This window comes from Brachycentrus maculatus, unplaced genomic scaffold (assembly GCF_059751285.1).
Source record: "Brachycentrus maculatus isolate JH-2025_06_01 unplaced genomic scaffold, ASM5975128v1 h1tg000285l, whole genome shotgun sequence".
In the NCBI taxonomy this organism is placed as follows: Eukaryota; Metazoa; Arthropoda; class Insecta; order Trichoptera; family Brachycentridae; genus Brachycentrus; species Brachycentrus maculatus.
In genome coordinates, this window is record NW_028281036.1 from 1,290,612 (window position 1) to 1,314,973 (window position 24,362).

Below are 24,362 nucleotides of genomic sequence, written 5' to 3' on the forward strand. Positions count from 1 at the left end.
TAATTGACAATCACACTACTTAAATTTCTGAAGTTATATTTGTGGTTCATTTGACACCTTTTTTCACATACATTGATTCAAGGGTATATACAAAATCCGAAATTTGAGTAATGTGCTTGTCAATCATGGGTAGAATAGTGAATGTTACATGTGTATTATTATTACTTAAACAAGCCTATTACAGGTCGTAAGCCGTTTAAATACAAAGACTTTCATATTCTTCTTCATCCATGTTGAGATATAAATACAAAAATTATAAATTAACTTCTATTTGGGCAAAACCCAGGTTTGTGAACAAGGATTGGATTTGGAAATGAATATTGTGTACGGGTATCGGTATGGGTAGAAGACAGATCTCCTGGCTCCAGAATATACGAGATTGGACGGGGATCAGGACCGTCGAGGCGCTATTTAGAACTGCCCAAGACAAGGACAATCACTCTCAAGAGGTAGTCGACGTCAGGGGAACCTGACATGACACACACAGAAAGAAATATTGTGAAAATTGGTTTATTTATGGCGGGAACATTGCCATAAAGCAATATCTTCCAACCGATCTTTCAGAGACAAAAAATGACAAGCTTTTTCTTGCAGGATGCACCACTGGACAAGAAGAAAGAGAACCTCACGGCCAGGGCCAAGAAGCACGAGTCTTCACTCAACGCTCTGAAGAAGGGGAACTACCTCATCATCGCCAACATCGACCGGCTCAAGGACGACGTCATGAAGCAGAAGGAGATGTCCGTCAACTTGCAGGAAGACCTGGACTCCGTGCTGGCTGAGTTCTCCGCATAAAACACAAAACTCAATTTGTATATAAATAGGTGTAAGTTGAATTTTTCTAGCCCTTTCTATTGGAATTGGAACGAATTTTATGTTCAAATTGCTGTATTATCTACAAAACTCTTTTGTATTCTCAAATAAATTTAATTAAAAACCATATACGTCTTTTTCTTTTGTCATTCGGCTAATTATTTCTTCAGAACCCTTCCATCAGTGATGTAAAGGACACCACATCAGGTTAATACGGTAATGATTTCACTGTTAATTTTATGAAGGCAAGGTGACCAGTCTTGCACTTCAGATGTGTGAATCAAGTAGTGGAATATATCTGATGAGACATGTATACGATAAGTGATGGGAAACAAAACGGTGTTCATGATAATAATTATGATACTTATCCCTATTCATAGATTTGGCGTTTAATTTGTAAAACCCCATTTTAATTTGTTTATTAAATGTAAATATTATTTTATTGTTAAAAAACAAATGAAAATAAATTTTGTGACAATTGTTCCGCCTTCTTATGGCATTTTCTAACGAATGTGAGGATTAAAATGATACCTATTTCTAATAATGAGCCACTTAGGCTCACAGAAATAGCATGAAATCGAAGTATTTTGGCAAATAATAAAAACACAAATATTTCTCTTTTTTAAAATAAAAATAAAAAATCACTCACCATGTTCGACTCACTTATGGCTTAAGTGGCCATTTAATCTTTACATTAGTTTAAAAATGAATATAACAAGGCAAAACAATTGTTACAAAATTTATTTTTGTGTTTAACAATTTAGTAGTCTCACAAAATCAGTGTTTGATTCTAACATTTAATATATAGATATTTATACCGCTGTTTTTGTAAACATTTCACCCATGGAGTGCCTTAGTAACAGTGGGTACTTTTAAACTATAAAGAAAAAACACATCTCTTTACAATAAACGAAGGGAATATGGAAATCTTTAATGCTGCTGACTGGGTTTTTTTAAGATCATTCAGGAATTCTGATATTGGCCCTGTAATGGAGGCTGAAACATAGTTAAATAGGATTTTCGACACACCATGGTGTAGTAACCAAAAACAAATAATCAACATTTGAATATGTATGTACTTATCAGTGGAGTGCAGAGTTTTTAATCATGGTAGGCAGTAGGGTTGGGTAAGGATAAGGCATAGTAGGTACTGGTCGTGTTTCTATATGGAACGCGGGTACTCCAGGGTAGGCACTGCAATTCTGCCTATATAGAATGTAAGCCTCTGGTACCTATGCTAAATTTATTTTTGTTTCTACTACTACTACTACCATCACGCCGTTTCTCCGCAGGGGTAGGCAGAGAGGATGGACCACCACACTCTTCTGTCCTGACATACATTCCTCGCCTCCTTCACATCCATACATATAGTCATACATGTCCTCCGATTACGCAGACTTTTGTCACCGCCAGATTTTAGGTTCTGATTGATCTGATCGTGCCAAGTCTTTTTCGGTCGTCCACGTTCTGTTTTCCCTCTCACATTCGCCACATATATTTTCTCAGTCATTCTCTCGTTATCCATTCGCTCCAAATGTCCATACCACCGCAAAGAACTCTTCCTAATCTTTTCAATTATTCCTCGTTCAGCCTTACATTCCTTTCTTATATCGTCGTTTTTAATTCTGTCATATAATGATTTTCCACACATTCGTCTGAGAGAGCGCATTTCAACAGCGTTCACTCTGCTTAGTATAAATACATATAAATAGTCAAAGATAAATTACATTGCACCACATGCTTTTAATTTCATCTGTACAACAGTACAAAAAACATAAATTTAAATAAATGGTGTTTTCTCCTTAATTAGTATTGAGAATATAAGTAATAGGACAAATATTAGCTAAGCAGCAACACCGAGAAATAAATACTTTATTGAGGAATTGGAGTATAAAAAGGAGGTATTTTGTCGACCAATTATTAGCATCATTTGAAGCTGGGTACATACATATACTCATGTAAGTGTAATGAATAGAAATTCTTACAAAAAGTCATCAGGCTAGCAACAAACGCGTCAATGTGTCCCATATTGTACAATAAATTAAAAAAAAAATAGAAACAGACTCATATTGAATTATAAATGGGTAACTTTAACAAATATAAAAAGGGTAAGTAGGTACCGCATTTAGAACTACTACAAACCGTAAATCTCTATTCTTTGTATAATATATGTACATATTTAATTTTATATTGAAATACAAAAATTATAGGTGACAATAACTCAGAAATATATGTTTTTTTTATAACGATTGCAAAATTCCTAGAAATTACAGCTCACAATACATGGCCTTACGAGATAAATTTCACAATTTAAAAGCTCATAAGATTCAAATTTGGAACCATTGGAAGTTTAAAGTGGTTGTCAGTTTGACAACAGATGACAGATTCATGATTACAACAATAAAAATAAGCTCTCTTACCTATATTTAAAACACTAAATATTATTCGGACCACAATTCACAACACGCACTTCACTACTATCAATTGTTAAAAAAAATGCAAACAATGCTTTTGACAAAATATCCGGTAAAACATCAAATCAAAACAAGTCAAGCGCTATTTTTGACGTAAACAAATAAACGTCAAAACACGAGCTAGTGAATCACTCTTTTGGCGTTCCTAGAAACTAATGTAAGGTTTCAGCCAGGGGGGGTCGACTCGTAAACGTCAGATTGTTCAAAAAACGACCAGAAAATGACGAGACACACTAATACACTAACAAAAACACCAAAACGGGAACGAAAAATACGAGATACCAACAAGTTGTTCAAATATTTCAAATAAATATAGACAGACTATGGTTATAGACAATTATCGATAGAAAAATAGAAATCCGTCTATGAAGAACTTCATAATATTGAGTATTATGCCAAAGTTAAAGTTAAATTTTGCGTATGAAAGTGTAGTTTTTCTTACTTAACACAACGCTCCCTTGAACTTCTGCAGCACCCCCCAAATGCAAAAAATTTAAAAACGCCTAGCCAGACTTCCAAAACGCCCACAAAGGGGCGCTGGCACCCCCGTTAAGAAACATAACTTCAGAAAGTGGTGGGCACTCCTTCCGCCCTTTTAAAATATTGTATTTTCTAGAATTTTAAATATAATATAGTAATTTGAAAATTCTATCGTTTTTGTTTTTGTTGAAAAGCCTTATATTTATACATAGTTTGGGATAATAATTTCAAAAAAGTTACCATTACCATTTACCATTGTAAGGCTGAGTTGAGTAACCATTATTAATCGCCTGAACTCTTTTTATAAATGTCGCGTTTTAGCCGTGACCTTTCTATTTTTGATTACACTGAAATAAATAAATTTAGATAGTGAAATATCTTCTTTGTAATATTAATATTATAATTTTGAAAATATGTTATACAACAAATTTCAATATAAATACCATTTAACCTGAAAAATGAATGATAAATATTTCGGCGGGTGGATTTGACATTCAGCCGCGGCGAAGTCACGCCCAGCCGGGAGCTTAGTACTTCTAGCCGTTTACGTCACTTCCGGCCGCTGGCGAATATCACTTCTAGCCATAAAAAATCGAGGTAGTTGGCGGTCTTTATATAAAATAGTTAGTCTGTGGTTTCAGCTGGCAATACTGATAATGATTTATCAATGCCATAACGAAAATCCGTCTAACGATTGATTTATTCATAGAATATTTGTGTTTTGATTTATTTAAAAAACAGACTGTTTGTAAAAATATTTTTTACCACCTATCAAAACCGATGCATTGTCGCAGATACCTATTTACTAAAATTTATATTACATATTTTTGCCTCTTGGCAATCCCAATGCCGAAAGCGATATAAATTTCAAAACTTTTGTTTTGGCGGTTATTAGCTGTCATTATTTTATTTCTGCGATTTTTTATTTTCCTTTAGTAATTAACTTTAAACGTTCGAATACGCAATTTGTATTTAATGTAATTATTAAATCTCGCGATTCACAATGAGTACTACAATAAATACGACCACAGCGTCGGAATTTCGTGAACCCATTGCCATACAGCGGAACATCCCGGAGATTTTTCAAATATTCCACAATGTACAATTTAACACAGTTCAACATAAAAAGTACATAAAAGAATTGAAAAAGTTGTTTTTAAAAGTAAGTGATATATACTTTGTACGTTTTTGGTTGGATATTGCATTCTAATGTCCTTTTTTGACGATGTTGCTGGTGAATATTGGCGGTAAATATTTATTTTTTCAGATTGAACAAGAAGCGTTTCTCGAGAGTTTCACGAACGCTTTGCACTACACGTTTATATTTGGTGAAGCAAATGGGAATGTTGATAGAGTTATGCAGTTTATAGCCAATTTTTGCACTTCTTTATCTGATGGTGAAGAATTTCTTCATTATGTTTTCAATGTGATATTTGACGTGAGTATATTTGATTATATAAATGAACATATTTCAAGCATTTTTTTTGTATAACCAGTCTGTAACTTCATTCACTCTTTGTCCGCCTCCGTGGTGTAATGGTCAGCACGCTTGGCTTCCGTACTGGAGGTCCCGGGTTCGGTTCCCAGGGTGGGGTTAAATAAATACAAGATTTTTCATTCTAATATTTATTCAATGTTACCCTGGACTAGTACCTGAAGCGGAGGGCTGATCACCCTTCCTTCATGTGTTCACGATCAAGATAACACTGCATTTATATGATGCAGTGCCCTATGCACCATTGGTTGCAGATAAGGGTTAGAAGAAGATTTATCCATATTGCCCTGGACTGGTACCTGAAGCGGAGGGCTAATCACCTTTACTTCATGTGTTCACGATCAAGATAACACTGCCTTTATATGACGCAGTGCCCTATGTACCATCGGGTGCGGATTAGTTATTTAATTTATTATGATTAATGTTTAATTATAAAAATAAAATGACATTCTTTCTCTTGCAGTGTATTTCTGTATCCGGGCAAGGTGTTCGCAGCCGATCTTGCCAGCTCTTGGGCCTGATCCTGGCGGCTCTCGGTGATGATGCTTCACTGGATGATGACCTCTGCGACAAAATCCTCAACACACTATTGGAAAGACTTCAGGTATACATAATGTGACCATACGTCCTGTTTTGAAAGGGACCGTCCCGTTTTTAGATAGCCTGTCCCTGTATAAAATAACATTTTTTTTCATATTTATAATATTTATTCCTCTTATTTTCTGTATCAACATTCCTTTTCTTTTTATTAATACATAAAAACTATGGAAACAACAGTGTTTTCTTGAATATACATTCTAATTATTACGTAAAAATTGTTAGATCTCCCGTTTTGATGACAAAAATAAATGGTCAGTTTAGGTATACACAAACTTATTTTCAACATTTTGCAAGTTCTACAAAAAACTCAGTCAGTCTTCTCTTTGTATTCACTTTTGTTTAAAAAAAAAACACATATATTTTGTATATCGTAGTCATACAGGAGAAAGTGACCAAGTCCATTTTTTTCCAAAAACTTGATCATTTACTATTTGATATCTTACTAGCTTAATATTGCCCTGAAAAAATCCCAAAGGATTTTAAACTTGGAAGTGTAATATATTGACTTGTTAAAAATGACTAACTGCATTAAAGTTTATTTTCTTACCAAGCAAAAGTGACTTGAATGGCCCTCCTGAGCATTTTACGTTTTGTTAATTGGTCACTTTCTCCTGTACGACTACGATATATCACTCACTCCTTTCAAGAACTTCATAAATCAAAAATTGACGATTTTCAGTTGTGCGTTTTTTCGGAATGCCCAGAAAATGTACTATATCCCAGAAAAAGCGGCATATTTTTAACTTAATTTTTACCCGCTACAGGGCAGAAAGTGTTGTTTTTACATTTTGAAGAAAAGGTATTGTTTAATTATTTTTTAAAATAAACTTACTATTTTTCAAATGGAGAAAAAACCTTCAGGTTTTACCTAAAAAGATCTGTTGCACAGTAAAAAGTTCAATAAGTGGCTTGATATTTATTTTTAATACATTGTATTATATTTGTAAACTTTGAAAACGTTCTCCTGAAAAATGATTTATTACGTTCTTGAATGGAGTGAGCGATATGTGTTTTTTGTATATATCGACCTATCCGGAAATTAACCCATTCATTATTCATCTTCCTCAACTTTGATCTCCTGGTATGAGTGACATACTTCTAGTCAGTCCAGATAATGCAGGATGCAATGCAGTCTAAAATATTGCCCAGAAGGGCCAAGAATACATAGTGCGTTAACTTATGAACATGGAATTCTGGGCATCCCAGGACTTACGACCTGGCATTTGGCTGGCTTAAGCAATCACTTTGTGCGGTTGTGTAATGTTCACCATTCTACCCATTATCGAACATCTTTCTTACATGCGTGTCATATTAGGTCCCCGTGATGTCAACCATCACTTGTGAGTAATTATCCTTGTCTCGGGCAGCTCTAAACAGCGCCTCGACGGTCCTGATCCCCGTCCAATCTCGTGTATTCCGGAGCCAGGAGATTTGTCTTCTGCCCACACCTTGTCCACCGTCTATTTTTGAACATCCATATTGTATTAGTTCTTGAAACCTGTATTTATGCAATGATCTTAGATCCTTCTGCATACCGGTAAGGTATTCGCAGGTCACAAACCCTGGGATGCTGAGACTTCCATCTTCTTTCATAAAAAAAGTAAAGAACGATACATGTTCGTATAAAGTTGAGAAACCTTTGAAATTGACATCTTATCTAAAGGGTGAATATTCCAGTGTCCGATATAATAAATAATATTAATACATTGTTTACGGGAAACGCTTAAAAGCCTCTTTTACATACTGTTGGTAGAGAGCGAGAAACGCTTATAAGCGTTCTATTTGGCTTACTTTTGGTAGAGCAGGAGATGCCAAAAAACATTGTACTGATTGGGATTGGGCTTGCGATTACTTGTGATTAATATACAACCCTAATTAGTAGACTAGTTAGGCTCAGAGTTGATGAAAAATTCGTCTGACAACAATATGTTAATATTCTTATGAAAATGCTTAAGAATGCACTACTCTAAAATCGATATTTTCAGGATGTCCGCGGAGCGGTTCGAAGTCGAGCCGTGCTAGCTTTGCAGCGCTTACAAAACCCCGTGGACGAAGATGATCCCGTCACCAGGGCATATGCATTCCACATGTCTTGTGATCATAGCGCTGCGGTCCGAAGGTATAAGTCAAGTTTGTTTTTTTTTTTCGAAAATTCATTCATGGTCGCCGTGGCGTAGTTGGGTAGACGATCGACTGCGAAACTGGCGTTACGAGTTCGACTTCCGTCAATCGTAAAATAAATTTAAGAAAGATTTATTTTAATTGGTCTGGGTGTTTGTGATGTATTTTTCACATTTGTCTTCCCTATCTTTACTATTCTACCTGCAGACAAGCCACTTAAAGTAGAGACTTAACTGGTTATTCCTTTTTAAAAAATAAAATAAAAAATGTATGGAAATTGTGAAAAAATCCCGAATTTTTATTGTAATTTTTTCGTTATTTTTAGGTAAAATAAAAGTTTTACTTTTCACCTGTAGATGAAAACATTTGTTAGTTTTCCAACTAGTCGTGTGTAATGAAATAAAACTCATTAAATGGTTATACAAGTATTTATTTATAAAAAAATAATCAACATGTCATTCCACAAAGATAATGCAGAATCAATAAGTAAAATGAAAGTAATCAAAGCACCTTTTTGCCTTTTGAATTGTATAATGCACTCCCAACTTTGCAGAGGCGTCGTGCTCAGCCTGGCCAAGAGCCCGAGAAACCTGCTTCACGTCTTGGAACGCCTGTGCGATGTTGACGAGTCTGTGAGAAAGGCTGCCTTCCTGTACGTCTCTTCTATCAATGTGACGCAACTCAAAGTCAGACAGAGAGTTCATATTTTGAAGGTCTGTAACTAATTAGTTAAAATAAACTAAACTTATTACATGTCCGCCTCCGTAGTGTAATGGGTCAGCACGCTCGGTTACCGTACTGGAGGTCCCGGGCTGTTTCCCAGGGGGGGTTAAATAAATATAAGTGATTTTTTCACTCTAATATTTATTCAACCCTGGACTGGTATCTGAAGCAGTGTTAACATTCAAGATAACACTGCGTTTATATGATGCAGTGCTCTATGCACCATCGGGTGTGGATAAGGGTTTGAAGAAGAAGAAACTTATTAGTTTATTTATATATTTGAATCATCACCTTTTGAAATATTAACTAATCTAATGCGGCAGTTTTTAAACTTTTTTGGTAACAGAACCTTTTTTTTAATCAAATATGAGGTATCCTGTATGTATTTTTTTTTTAAATATTTCTTAGTATGCAATTCTCATTTTTTAATGTTTTTTAATCTCTTCATTGAAAAATATGATTTTTAGGTTGGCCTGACTGAGCGCAGTCTGAGGGTCCGGCGCGTTGTGGAGACTGCCCTCATTCCCGGCTGGCTCGGGGGATACAACGGTAACGTCCTGGAGCTCCTGGCTTCCATCAGGCTGGACAACCTGCAGGGGGCCAAGGATTCAGCCATGGTCGCCGGGAATCTACTACAAGCGCTGTTTAAGTAAGACCATGGTTTTTGTTCTGTAATTGAAAACTGTATATTGCTAACTCGTATGTTGGCAGGTATGGATAAGATTAGGAAGGGATGCAAGAAAATATTGTGGATGTATGAAAATATGCAATTTTAAATTAATGATGCATATTATAAAGTTTTTAACATTCTATGAACTGGAAAAATACACTAAGGGTGTTTGTCCGCTACACGGGTTTTTACCGTCCGGCAGTCCGGTTTTGAAAAATGAAAAGTACTACGACAGTTTAGCGTGATCTAATTTACGCGCAACGTGTTCGTGCACCGATCAAGAGCTCCGATTGGAATAAAGATGGACAAAAGCATAAGCCAATCCAAGCCAATCGTCGTTTTAAATTAGTCATAATTTAAACCCTGAAGAGGGCAACAGGTTGTTGCCGAAACTAGTTGGTTAATAAAAATGTGAGTGGATCAAAACACAAAGTCTTTTTCTTTCTCAAAATAATATTTCATGATCTTCCCCATTGCCCAGGCATCAGCAAATAACAGAGCTGCTGGAGTGGCTGCCGACGGACCCCAACCTAAAACTCATCCCTGCGGAGAAGCTAAGCAAGGAGTCGGCGTGGTACTGGAGGCATCTGGTGCGCCACCTGCACTCTGTCGAGGACACGGATCACCTGGAACAGCTCATTCCGGAGCTGATCATCTTTACGGGATACGTGCGCGCGTGAGTTCACCAACTTTCTCTCACTTGTTGAAGGCTTGAATGCCTGTTTGAAACAAGCTGTGTAGGGATATCTTTCTTCTTCTAATCCTCATTGTGACGCACTCGCTCGCTTGGAGGACCACTACTGGACTCCGAGAAGGTGAAGCTCCTACCACCAAGACAGGTTGTGAGCTATATGACTCACGTAGGTCGTAGGTGAGCTATGACACAGAGGGAGGTCACAATATACTTTATATTGTCGCAATGACATAAGGAATGCAAGATCCCTTGACCTCTTATATTTTAAAATAAAAGCTTTCTCATTCCAACCATAGATGGTTCCCGTGAACTCGAACATGAAGCGTCGTGAGATTTATGATGTATATATTGGTAGTGTAAAGGCAAAGGGGTATATCTGTCTCAGACCAAATTTTACAGGAGAGCAAAAACAAACTTGTAAAATTAAATAACTCATTTGTTTTATGTATTTTCATATGTACATATCTTAATAAAACAAAATAAGTATTGCAACTACAGCTATATCCTTTTTCCAGATTATGGAATACACTATTTTAGACATTTTGTGGAACAAACGTAGAAAATGAAAAATTTCACAGATACACCTCTTTGCCTTTACACTACTGATATGTGTTTTAAATTTTTTAAATGTCTATCACGGGTAGAATGGTAAATGTTTCATGTGTATAAAGTAACCTAAGACGTAATCCCTGTAAACACACAGACATCCATAAAGGTTTGATAGTCCCAAGAATTAACAATAAATATGGGAGTCGAACACTGCAATATATCGTTCCGTTCATTTTTAATTTGTTGCCGACGGTTTTAGAGGTCAAAATAAAATATGGAACAAAGGCAAAATAAAGGAATGGGTAAATGATCGAGAGTTAATTCTATGAAAATTGTAAAATGTTTATATTATTAATTTTTTTCTCTTTTTTGTGTTAAAATCTTTAAAAACAATAAAAAATGTATTAAAAAAGAACTCCACCGACAAGACACACAAGGTGGCTTGTTGGGTCTCTGCAAAAAATAAAAAGTTCTTAATATGTATAAATTGTGATTTAAATAAATGTATACAAATAAAGAAATAAAAAAATAAAAAAATCTATATATTTCTCCATCTATGTTGAGATATCAATATAAACTCATTCCGGTTGCGGCACAAGCAGTGTGTAACACAAATGGTGAGACCGACCTGTTTGCTTGCAGTCTGGTGGAATCGCAGTGCCCTGACGCAGCGGAGCAGCCCGTGGAGTTCAGCCGGAGACAGTACGTGCTGCAGGAGCTCATCAACATGTTCCCGGTCTACGACATGGCGGATGAGGTCGGCCGGAACGCGCTGCAGTCGCTGTTATACGATACCCTAGCAGGTTGGTGAATCAACCTGATACTGACTACGTTACCATTGGTGATATTGCAATGTTAGCTTTCTCAAAGGCACAATGTGTTACATTATTACAAGTTAGGATCATTCAGAAACAAATTGTATTTTGAGTGTAAATTTTTCTAAGCACAGCATCGTCAGCATACAAAAGGCAACAGATAGTGAAATTGATCATCTCAATTCCAATAATAATAAAAATAAAACCATTATCCGCACCCCAATGGTGCATAGGGCACTGCTTCATATAAACGTAGTGTTATCTTGATCGTTTACACATGAAGGAAAGGTGATCAGCCCTCCACTTCAGGTACCAGTCCAGGGTAATATTGAATAAATATTACAGTGAAAAAAATCACTTATATTTATTTGACCCCCCCCTGGGAATCTAACCCGACACCTCCAGAACGGTAGCCGAGCGTGCTGACCATTACACTACGGAGGCGGACAAAACATAACTCCAATACTTAACCTTAATATTAACAACAATAATTTATTACAGATATCCCTTTTTTCAAAAGTAACTTTTACCTAAACCAAGTTCCTTAACGGATTATTTTACATACTGGGAGACACCTGAAAACGTGATTCGAATTTTACAATTCGACCAGTTATTTTTGTTCATGACATTTTGGGTGTGTCCAAAACCTTGTTCACAAATCTGTATTTTTCACTTAGGAGTTATTTTTACATTTCGACATCTCAACATAGATGAAGAATGAGGTGAGATGAGATTCACTTGATTCACTGTGGAGAAAGACAGATGTTGTGAATATTTTTATTCCTTTGTTGGCAAAAGTGATACAGTAGAATCGCGATATAAGTAATCGCGATATATCGAAAAATGACGTATATCGAAAAAAAAAACCAAATTTATTCCCTAAAACTAATTTTTCATACAAAAATGCATTTATATAACGAAATCCCGTTATTATGTATAACAAAATCACTTTTGTCCCGTACGAAAAAATGCCAATACATTTAAGTAAATTTATAACAAATAAAAAATGTTATGATAAAAATATTTCAAAGCCGCGCCGCCGCGGCGCCGCGCCGAAATAAAAAAAATGTTAAGATAAAAATATTTCAAAGCTGCGCCGCCGCACCATATGCGGATGGTTTTATGGCGATTTTTAAAAGTAATTCAATACAATATCCCATCAGCTTGAGTAATTAGTAATTAGAGTCAATGAGTCAGTGAAATGATTTACTTTAGCAATAATAATTCTTTAGTTGTGTCGCCTACTTTCAAAATCCGCTAGATCCAGTTTTATAAGATTTTAAAATAAATACTCTATCGGAATGCCAGTTGTGGGTTTTATTGTTCAAAAATTTTAAATACTTGAAAACCCCGCTAAAAAATACTTAAAAATTCCGATATATTCATGAAACTTGCCTTCTGACCCATATCGGTCAATCAGAGAGCGGAGATAGGTCAAAAGTTAAGATGACGTCATTATCGATTTGTGTCTCGTGTTTTTTTTTGAGTACTGAAAAACTTTCCAAAAAATGGGAAAATTCTCTATTTTATAATATTTTATATAAAGATAGACAAATCTTTGAAACATAAATGTTATCCGGAGAATTTGGATTTTTTTTTTGTAAAATCGACTTATATGGATCTGGCGGATTTTGAAAGTAGGCGACGTAGTTATAATCTCTCTTCTTATTTCAATGAAATTATTTCTGTAGGCCATAAAAATTCTCAAGTATATTCTCTCCCATAATCAGTCCACCTGCTTATCTCAATGGTAGACAATAATAATTCTCAAATTACAATCTCAATGAAATGATTCTGTTGACAATAATAATCCTCAAATTGCATCCGTCTTTTATCTACATCGTAAGGGCATTTGTCCACTACACGGAATAATTTTACCGTCCGTCCGGCACGTCAGTTTGCGTTTTAAAACGACGATTTTACGATCGAATTTACGCGCAACGTGTTCACGCACCGATCAAGAGCACAAGCCAATCCAAGCCAATCGTCATTTTAAAACGCTAACTGACGTGCCGGACAGTAAAATTACACGGAATTTCGGGTAGTGGACAAGCGCCCTAAGTGGGGCGTAGTGTCGGGTAAGACAATCTGCACACTATTGGACTAGCGGAGTGACGTGTTACGACGTACGACATGCACGCATACTTACAAAGCACGCCACACGCGCAAACACAGAAACGTTTGTGTATTTTTACGATTTTATGTTAGGATTTGATTCCCGATTTTTTTACAAATTATTTATTTCCGTCACCGCAAATGAATGAAATTATGAATAACATTTACCAGACCCAACATTACAAAATTGTTTTATTTCAACTTTAAATATGGCCAATAAAAGCAACTAGGAATGTTAAATATGACGGACAAATTTGGACAAATACGAATTTGTCCGTTTTATACGGAATTTGAAGGATTGTAACGGAATTTTAACGGATTTTAGGAAATTTTTAGCGACGGCGAAAAAAAATTCATCGCGTAAATATTGGAAAAAAATTTTTTTTCGCCGTCTCGTAATTTCGCAATCTCAATATCGAAAACTACTCTTTGACGTCTGACAACACTGGCCGTCAGTAGCGCGCAAGCCGTTCTCGTTCTCGGCTTTGGCGGCTACTTGTGATATTATTATTATTATATTTGATGTTATTATTCTCATTTTCAGATACATATTTACCAGACCCAACATTACAAAATTGTTATATTTCAACTTTAAATATGGCCAGTAAAAGCAACTAGGAATATTTACGTTTTTCCGGTTTTAAAATCACATTCTCATATTGTGTACAAAATACAAACGAGTATCATCGATTCCCGCGGCACTTTTATCACCGTAAGGTTAATAAGAAAACAAGTGAAAATATGTAGGTATTCAGTTCCCTATGGCCCCCTTCCTCCTTTGTTTGCAGAACTTGCGATCTTTTTGAAAAGCCGCGCAACATTTTTTGCAACGGCGTGCAACATATACATACTAAGTAAGATTTTTAAAAAATTCGTTATATGTGGGAATTCGTTATTACGAATTAATATTTTTTGGTCCCTTGGATTTCGTTATATCGCGATTCTACTGTAGTCAACATCATAGTCATTTGTTGGTATTTTAGTCTGTTATTTGTTCCCAGGTAACCACGGTCCCCTGGACGTGGATGTAATTCGGGCCATCATGAGGGCCATCGACTTGGTGGTGCCGGATGCCAAGAAGAGGATAGAGTTTGTCGCCGGAATCATCTCAGAGATACACGAGCCCGCCGAGACCGAGACTCCCATCCCGGCCACTCCTGAGGAGTCCACGGAAACCAAAATCATGGTGAGACAGTTTTTCATCTTTTTGTCCATTTAAGTGTAAACACAAAAGTATTTTTCCATGTGTAAATATTTTTATTTGTTAATTTGTCAATACAATTAACCAAATAATTTGTAATAGTCACTTACACGAAACCATCATGTCGGATCACGAAAGGGCGGCAAAAGAGGATAAAAGCGAAGTCCCGTTTGAACTGTGCTAGTCTAAAAGTTGAAAGTTGGCCATCCACAATGACAAGGAGCTCAACAAGCTGTTCTCCAGCGTGATCATCGCTCAGAAAGGCGTCCTGCCCAACACCTTGGCCATTCTCCAGCCCATGAGGATCAAGAGGAAGGAGTTACAATTTTTCGGCTCATCTTTTCCCCGCTCCAGACTCAGCCCACTCTATGCCCCGAGACTGATTGAATTTTTTTTTTATTATCATTATCATCCTACTATTATTATTTTTATTATTATCCAAGTCTTTATAAGCACCCTTGAGGTAGTATTTTACGAAAATGGCGCTATAAAAATTATCTAAATTATTATTATTTTTTCACATACAACTGCCAAGGTCAACCGCTAAAAACATGAATCGAAAATTCAACCCTCTGAAATTTTGTAGTAGGATTAGAGAGTCGAAAATTCGACTCTTAGCACTATAATCTTCTTTCTGGCTCCATCCCAATTTATGATAAGATCAGTAGACTATTGGGGTCAGCCTAAGTCGTTCTCAGTTTATAGGTCCTTCTGTCAAATACAACGTCACCTAGGCCATGCGTTCGAATCATGTTATCTTTCTGTAGCATCTATGTATTTTATGGTCTCCCTCTAGATGTCCTTCGAGGAAGATCCATGGCAATCGCCTCGTTTACAATGTGTTCAGGTTCTCTACGTCCTATGTGCCCATACCATCTTAATCGCCACTCCTCTACCTTACTATTGATGCCTGTTACAGCCAGGCTTCCACGAATGCGCAAACTCTTTGTTTTATCTCTAAGGGACACTCCAGCTGACCATCTAAGCATTCGCATTTCAGCAGTTTCTAGTTGCCTAGAGTAGATGTTATACATCATCCAGCTCTCAGACTCAGCATACTCAAGTAGTAAAAAAACTAATGTTTTATTTATAATTTATTCATGTCTTACCACAAAGTGAATAACATACACTAACTAACTAACCATCACGCCGCTTCCCCGCAGGGGTAGGCAGAGAGAATCGAACGCCACACCACTCAGTCTTTGCAAACATTCTTCGCCTCTTCTACATTCATGCATCTCATACATACCCGACGATTATTACGACTCCTGACCCGGCCGCTTTCAAGTATTTGACATACCTGATTGTGCCAAGTCTTCCTCTGCTTCTTTTTCCAACTACATTCGCATCATAAATTTGTTTAACCATTCTTTCTTCACTCGTACGTTCCAAATGTCAAAACCATCTCGACACACCCTTCTTAATTTTATCGATAATGCTTATCTCAGCCTTACATTCTTCCATTATTTCATCATTCGAACATCTATCAAACATCGTTTTGCCACACATTCGTCTGAGGGTCGCATTTTGACTGCATTATCTCGACTGCATTCTCCTTCCTGCTAAATCTATTATTTTATACCATACCCTTTTTTTTAATCTCTGAATGTTTTTTAATACTTGTATAACATAAATGTGGAATTGTTTAATTGACTTTTTTTTATAACGTAACTATTTTTGTAAATGTAATGTAATGTTTATTATTGTTAATGTAACTATTGTTTATCTTATAATTTTTCTATATGTAAAGCTGTACAATTTGCGAACAAATAAAATAAATAAAAATAAATAAAAAATTTTAAATTCCGTTCACATTGAGCACATTGGTTACAGGCAGCTAGTATGGATTATTTGGGCAATGATAATGATGATTCTTGATTTTCAGAGAGCCGAGCTCCGTGTGGCCTTGAACGAGGCTCAAGAGGAGCAGGAAGACGCCGTCCGTGCGCAGAACTTTGTCCTGGCTGCCGAATGCAAAGAGAAGGTGGACGTGCTGGCCAAGAAGTTGGCCGACATCAACACCAATCTCAAAGAAGTCGCCAAACAGAAGCAGCCCGCTGTGGAAATCGTAAGCTGTATATTTGATTGTAATATTATATATATGCTGTATATTTGATTGTAATATTCGGCTCAACACAGGCCATGCCTAAAGAGCCGTAATACGTATAATAAATGTGTATATGAAATGAATATGTATATTGAATGTATCTATGTATTATGAAAATAAATAAATAAATAAAAATAAAAAATAAAAAAATAAAAAAATAACAGCCGGATTTCGCGAACCATATCGATACTTGGAATATGTCACTTCCTAACTATAAAGCGATAATAATTACAATATTTCAGGCTAATGCATAATTCCTTGTTTTATATCGTAGTCATACAGGAGAAAGTGACCAAGTGCATTTTTTTACAAAAACGTGATCATTGACTATTTGATATCTTACTAGCTTAATATTGCCCTGAATTTATTCCCAAAGAATTTTAATCTTGGAAGTATAATATATTGACTTGTTAAAAATGACTAACTGCATTGGTGTTTATTTTCTTGCCAACCAAAAGTGACTTCAATGGCCCTCCTGAACATTTTACGTTTTGGTAGTTGGTCACTTTCTCCTGTACGACTACGATATGTTTATCCTTGTTTAGATAAGTACTTTTCGAACCAATAATATACTTTAAAAGAGAAAACATATTATTTTTTACCGCATGTAATATACATTATGTGCAAATTGACTACGGCCATTATGAAGAAAAAAAAGGCCCTTATAAATGTCATTAATTCATTCGCTTAACCGGAAATAAATGAAAACCTTCAAAAAACTGTACAAGGTAGCAAAGTGTCTTGTTTTTTTTTTTCAATATACATTTTTTTTTTTTAAACACTTATCTGCACCCCAATGGTGCATAGGGAACTGCGTTATATAAACGCAGTGTTATCTTGATCTTTTACACATGAAGGAAAGGTGATCACCCCTCCGCTTTAGGTACCAGTCCAGGGTAATATTGAATAAATATTACAGTGAAAAAATTACTTATATTTATTTTCCCCCCCTTAGGAATCGAACCCGGGACCTCCAGAATGGTAGCCGAGCGTGCTGACCATTACACTACGGAGGCGGACATTCAATATACATTATTTATATTAATTCCTTCAATGTTGCTATTATCGCAGGTCAGGGAGAAAAGAAACGATCCGGACACCCTGAACAAGTGCCTGATGATACTGAACATGCTGCTGGACACTGCGGATATCACTACTCTAACTCCGGTTTTGAAATCTCTCTTCCAAAACCTCGAGGTAACTATAAAAACTCTCGGGACTGGGTAAATTCTGACACGATAAAGATAATGTTTAACCAGGTGGTTGATGAACGGTGGGTAGATCACAACATAATATACACAGATGGCTCAAAAAGAGAAAATGACTCGAGCAGCTTTCTTTTATAGTTCTCTCCATATATCCGAGTTATTTAAACTGACAGAAGAAACATCGAGCTACACAACTGAGTGCGTAGCTGTATAAGAAGCTCTAAACCATATCTCAAACGAAAAGCTAACTAATTCCAGAATTGCAGGCATAATTTCTAAAGTGATAAAGCTAAACGCCTTTAAACTATAAATTTTGTATGAATTGTTATTATTTATTTTTTTGTTTGTCCGCCTCCTTAGTGTAATGGTCAGCACGCTCGGCTACCGTTCTGGAGGTCTCGGGTTCGATTCCCAGGGGAGGTCAAATAAATTTAAGTGATTTTTTCACTCTTATATTTATTTAATATGACCCTAGACTGGTACCTGAAGCGGAGGGCTGATCACCTTTCTTTCTTGTGTTAATGATCAATATATCACTGCGTTTATATGATGCAGTGCCCTATGCACCATTGGGGAGCGGATAAGGGTTTGAATGAATGAAACAAAAATAATACTTGACACTGGCAGAAACATCCTTTCACTGGGTGACTGCCAAATAAATAATTTGAATTTTTTTTTTTTTAAAAACTATGATGCATTGTAGTCTGACACCTTGAGCAACCTACCAACTTGGCATGGGACAAAATCACAACAATAAAAAGTGTTCATGTTGGATTTGCCATGCCTGCCGAGTATGCTGTTAAGGAAAATTCTCATATTTCAATACTTCATGTTATTTACTGGCAACTTACAACCGACCGAGACCCAACAACAGACTGAGAAAAACTTGGCACTATCAGGAATGCCAAATACTTGAAAGTGGTCAGGTTAGGAGTCGAAACAATCGGCGAGTATGTATGAGGAGATGCATGAACGTGGAAGAGGCGAGGAATGTTTGCAAGGACAGAGTGGTGTGGCGTTCTATTCTCTCTGCCCACCTCTGCGGGGAAGCGGCGTGATGGTTAGTTAGTTAGTTTATGTTATTTACTGTTTTGGCATTCACTTTTGTGGTAAGACATGGTTAAATTATAAATAAAACACTCGTTTTTTTACTACTTGAGTATCATATTTTTCAACAACTAGTTTCGGAAGTTACAGATGCTTCAATCCAGCAACTGCATCTGTAGCTTACAAAACTAGTCGTTAAAATATATAATACTCAAATGGTTAAAAAAAACAAGTGTTTCATTTATAGTTTCAATGTCTCAACATAGATCTCAAGAAGACATATATTCTTCTTCATCTATGTTGAGATGTCAAAATGTAAACTTAACTCCCAAATTCGTGAAAAAGGATTTGGACACACCAAAAGAGGTTGTGAATTCCCATCAGTTTTATGAAGGATCAATCTAAAAAAAAGAACACTTAGTATAATAGAAATTAGTTTTCATTGTATAAAAGGCAAAATACACAAAGAAAACCATATTCATGACATTCTAACTAACTAATTAACCATAGCGCTGCTTCCCTGCAGGGGCTAGCAGAGAGAATAGAATGCTATTTTTTAACATCTCATCAAAGATGAAGAAGAATATGGAAGTCTGGGCATTTACGGGGCTGACGACCGTCACAGGCTGGTTTAAGTGATCACTTTATGCACGTTTAACATTCACCAATTCTACCCATTATTGGCAACGACACACTCTAATTCTTGGATGTTCTTTGTATATGAATCAATTTTTTAAACATTATTCTTGAATCACTAGAACTTCACTAGAGACATCTATTGGTGAGATGAAATTGATAGATATTGTGCGATGATATTAGTAGTCAGCCCCGTAAATGCCCAGACTTCCATATTCTTCTTCATCCTTGATGAGATGTCAAATAATAATATGAAAATAACTCCTGTAATTGGAGATAATCCAGATTTTGTAAACAAGTATTTTGACACACTCAAAATGTTGTAAATAGAATGCTAAACTCATCTATTTTTACAAACAATCTTAGCCTGTTCTACAGTCATGCATTTCGCAGAAATCTGCCATTTTTTCCGATTCGTGACCTGACCATTTTCAAGTGTTTGAAAAACTTGATCACACCAAGTTTTTCTCAGTCTTCCTCTCTCCTGTTTCCAACTACATACATAAGCCTCATAATTTTTTTTTACCATTAACAAATAACGTTTGAACATATAAACAGAATGTCTGAAGACAGACTTCCACCTGTTGCCCTTCAAGGTAACCCTGAAGGACCCAGACACCCAGGCAGACCTCCGAAAAGATGGAAAGACAGCTGGGAGTCAACATCCCAAGAGCGAAATGCGGAGGCACAAACAGTCACAACGTTTTAAATTCAGTAAAAATATTACTTACCGTTAGACCTTCAGTAAATACAAGTTCATTTTACGGATTTTAGCCACTGCGCTGTCACACACTGTGTGCCAGATGAACGGTAGACATTATCATAGGTGTCATAGACTCTGTGCCGGTCATGGGTAAAGAATATGATGATTTTGCAGGTGGAGTTGTACCAGAATATGGATATAAGAGAAAATGCCCTGCAGACTGTCGCACTATATTCCATGCTCAGCGAAGAGTTTGCAAAGGAACAGAAAGCTTTTTTCTTCTCGCAAGTAAGTGTTATTTTACATTTTAAATATATTCGTTTGTATCAATATTTTTTGTGTATATTTTTGTACCCATTTCCTATTTATTGGTTGTAGAAAAAATGTTTTGCAGACTTATTTTACTTACGATTCCGAATCTTAATTTCAATATTAAAATGCAGTAAAATATTTTACAATTTTTTAATTTTTAACATTTTTCGTTCATTATAAAAAATAATAATTATTTTTCTTCTTCTGTGCGTATCATGTCAGATCCCCCCCAACATCGACTATTACGTGAGAGTTATTGTCCTTGTCTTGGGCAGCTCTAAACAGCGCCTCAACTGTTCTGATCCCTGCCCAATCTCGTATATTCCGAAGCCAGGAGATCTGCATTCTGCCCACACCTCGTCGACCCTCTATTTTGCCTTTTATTAGGTGCAATAGCTCGTACTTCTCTCGTATGTAAGCACATGCTCCAGATAGGACACCAGTCAGCGACTGTATTTCTACTCTCGCTTTTTGGAGCACATACATGTTGCACAGGAATGCGTAGTATTCTATGATAATAATTCACAACCATGAAAAAAGTCATTGCCAATATTGCAATGTGGAAATGGACATCTTCTTCCAGTATCAGTTATTATTATTTTTATTTTTTCATTTATTCGGGAATTGTACAGCTTACATATAAAAAAATAATATAATAAACAATAGTGGCATTAACAATTCGCTCACTCCTTTCAAGTACATCATAAATAAAAAATCGCCAATTTTCAGTTGTGCATGTTTTCGGGATGCCCAGAAAATGTACTATATTCCAGCAAAAGCGGCATATTTTTAACTTAATATTTACCCGCTACAGGGCAGAAAATGTTGTTTTTGCATTTTGAAGAAAATGTATTGTTTAATAATTTTTTTAAATATATTAAATATTTTTCAAATGGAGAAAAAATCTTCAGGTTTTACCTAAAAAGATCTGTTGCACAGTAAAAAGTTCAATAAAAGGCTTGATATCTATTTTTAATACATAGTGTTATATTTTAAAACATTAAAAACGTTCTCCTGAAAAATCGAGTTTTTTGATTTATGACGTTCTTGAAAGGAGTGAGCGAATTATAAACATTACATTACATTAACAAAAATAGTTACGTAAAACAAAAGCCAATTAAACAATTCCACATTTATGTTATAAAACTATTAAAAAACATTTAGAGATTAAAAAAAGGGTATGGTGTAAAATAAAAGATTTAGCAGGAAGGAGAAGGTTTGAAAAAATTATTAAGAATTATTGAAAGATACCGCCACCCTGGTATATCTGGAACATTCTTAAAAGTAGGCATCTTGCTGCCATATGATAAAGTGTGCAAATAACCTCTTAGAACAGCCCTTGTTCACATTAAGTCGCTGTATTCATTTTCAAAAAATATTTTTAGTTCATAGATATGGAGAACGAGAAGCTCCTCGTCATCGCCCTGAAGTCGGTTATCGACGTGATATGCGTCCACGGAGTGAAGATCTTCAACATTGGCTCCGATGACGGCTGCAAAACCAAACAGCCGGCCGAGGAACAGCTGCCCGCCAAGGAGAAGTCCGTCAATAAGTCCAAGCGGAAGTCCAAAGCCAATAAGAGTAAGAGGAAGAAGAAGGACGAGAACGACATCTGGGGGAGTGACAGCGAATCTTCTGAAGGTACACATAAACTTTTTCTATTTAATTCAAATTAAACACTTGAATGTACCACTTTAATGAGTTTTATTGTTTCCTTTTACAAAAAATCTTGTTCCTTAACCCCCCTCCCTTCCCTATATTTATTAAGCTATATATACACCTAAATACATTTTTGTTTGTTAGTTTTAATTTGTACCAGAAGATGAAAACATCTGTTGTTTTCGAAACTTGTCGTATATATAAATAAAACTCATTAAAGTGGTATATTCAAGTGTTTAATTTTAATAAAATAATCATGTCATTCCACAAAGTTAATGCCGAATCAATAAATAATATAACTTTTTGTATGTTCAAAGCTTATCCGTATCAAACTTTGCATAAGGCACTAAATCTCTTGTGGTAACTAAATTTTACAAAAATAGCTTATTTTTCTTATTTTTTTTTTAAATCTTATTTTTGTTATCTCATTGACCCAGTGTTACAATTACATATCCATCAATTATATAAAAGCAAGGCGATCAGTCTTGCGCTTGATTGAGGTACCAGTGCAGGGTGAAATTAAATTTATGTTATGTATACGCAGTGAAAAATCACTTTTTTATTTTTATTTCCAAAGAAATTGAACCCAGGACCTCCAGATATTATTATTTCAGAAAATAGTATACTACATCTAATATTTGAGAAAAATATTGTTCATTTATAACACTTAATAAAAAGGACCATTTTTGCAAATATGACTTTTCTTCTTCAAACCCTCATCCGCATAGGCGCTGCATCACATAAAAGCAGTGTTATCTTGATCGTTAACACATGAAGGAAAGGTGATCAGCCCTCCACTTCAGGTACCAGTCCAGGGTAATATTGAATAAATATTAAAGTGAAAAAATCACTCATTTTTATTCGACCCCCCCTGGGAATCGAACCCGGGACCTCCAGCACGGTAGCTAAACGCGCTAACCATTACACCACGGAGGCGGACATATGACTTTTAGGAGAAAAGAAAAAATGCAATATTAGAAAAAATCTCAGCACTAAAATGGTAAATATCTTTTTATCTTTTTTTTTACAGAAGATGAAGAGCCGGAAGTGATTCCGGAACAAACCAGTGATAGCGAAGATATGTCAGGATCTCCATCCACTCACGACACCATCATTGAACTTTTGTTGGGATTGATGAACAGCGAGGTAACCCTACAATTGAATTCACAGCTTACCGTCAGACCCGACTCAGCACCTGATCTGATTAAATTAAATTAACAGCTATCTCCAGCATCTGTTATTCTCGGATCCATCCGACAGATTAAACCCTAACAAATTTTACAACACCCAAATTATACCACCGAATTTAAAAAACAATAGCATACACCAAATTTTTAGAAACCCAGCCTCCGGCTCCACGTAGCTCCCATTGTCCTATAACATAACATAACTCGTACATAACGTCGTAACATCGCTTGCGGTGAGCATCAGCGAGCATCCGTAACTATAGATGGAGCGCTCGGCTCACTGTACTGACTGCCTGAATGCTCGCATAGTAACGTGTTACGTTACGAAGAAATGCTACGGTCAGTCTCCACCTTAAAATGGGAAGGGTATTTTTACCTTCTGCGCTACCCTCATTTTAATGTCAGAAAACAAGGAATTATTTCATGTCTTTAAATTAATATAATGTACCAATTGTACCTAACGACGTTATGTTAAGACAAAATGTTAAGGTCTTAACTATATCGTAGTCGTACAGGAGAAAGTGACCAACTAACAAAACGTAAAATGTTCAGGAGGGCCATTTAAGTCAATTTTGCTTGGCAAGAAAATAAACATCAATGCAGTTGATCACGTTTTTGTAGAAAATGCACTTGGTCACTTTCTCCTGTATGACTACGATATGTACACAATTATCAAATCCCGTCGCCAGCAGTCCAGAGGCGTAAAAAATACCTGTCCGAAATGTGTTGATACATGCAAACTCCTTTCATCAC

General features: G+C 36.0%; 2 protein-coding genes across 3 annotated transcripts in view; both read left to right on the forward strand.

The window, feature by feature from the left end:
* The window catches only part of sals (sarcomere length short), a 40,506-nt gene extending 39,561 nt beyond the window's left edge, over positions 1 to 945 (forward strand). For both annotated transcript variants that reach the window (XM_088267232.1, XM_088267233.1), the window contains exon 12: positions 595 to 945. In XM_088267232.1, coding sequence (XP_088123358.1) covers positions 595 to 795 — 201 coding nt within the window. In that variant the 3' untranslated portion in view covers positions 796 to 945. The remainder of the gene's footprint in view (positions 1 to 594) is intronic.
* Positions 946 to 4,638: 3,693 nt separating this feature from the next.
* Positions 4,639 to 24,362, forward strand: part of Cap-G (Chromosome associated protein G) — a 29,373-nt gene continuing 9,649 nt past the window's right edge. Inside the window, exons 1-14 of the mRNA XM_088267230.1 lie at positions 4,639 to 4,929; positions 5,035 to 5,205; positions 5,726 to 5,866; positions 7,848 to 7,981; positions 8,537 to 8,696; positions 9,174 to 9,355; positions 9,858 to 10,052; positions 11,262 to 11,422; positions 14,551 to 14,735; positions 16,636 to 16,818; positions 17,929 to 18,054; positions 20,626 to 20,739; positions 22,149 to 22,404; positions 23,453 to 23,568. Of these exons, the coding sequence (XP_088123356.1) occupies positions 4,771 to 4,929; positions 5,035 to 5,205; positions 5,726 to 5,866; positions 7,848 to 7,981; positions 8,537 to 8,696; positions 9,174 to 9,355; positions 9,858 to 10,052; positions 11,262 to 11,422; positions 14,551 to 14,735; positions 16,636 to 16,818; positions 17,929 to 18,054; positions 20,626 to 20,739; positions 22,149 to 22,404; positions 23,453 to 23,568 (2,283 nt within the window). The 5' untranslated portion in view covers positions 4,639 to 4,770. The remainder of the gene's footprint in view (positions 4,930 to 5,034; positions 5,206 to 5,725; positions 5,867 to 7,847; positions 7,982 to 8,536; positions 8,697 to 9,173; positions 9,356 to 9,857; positions 10,053 to 11,261; positions 11,423 to 14,550; positions 14,736 to 16,635; positions 16,819 to 17,928; positions 18,055 to 20,625; positions 20,740 to 22,148; positions 22,405 to 23,452; positions 23,569 to 24,362) is intronic.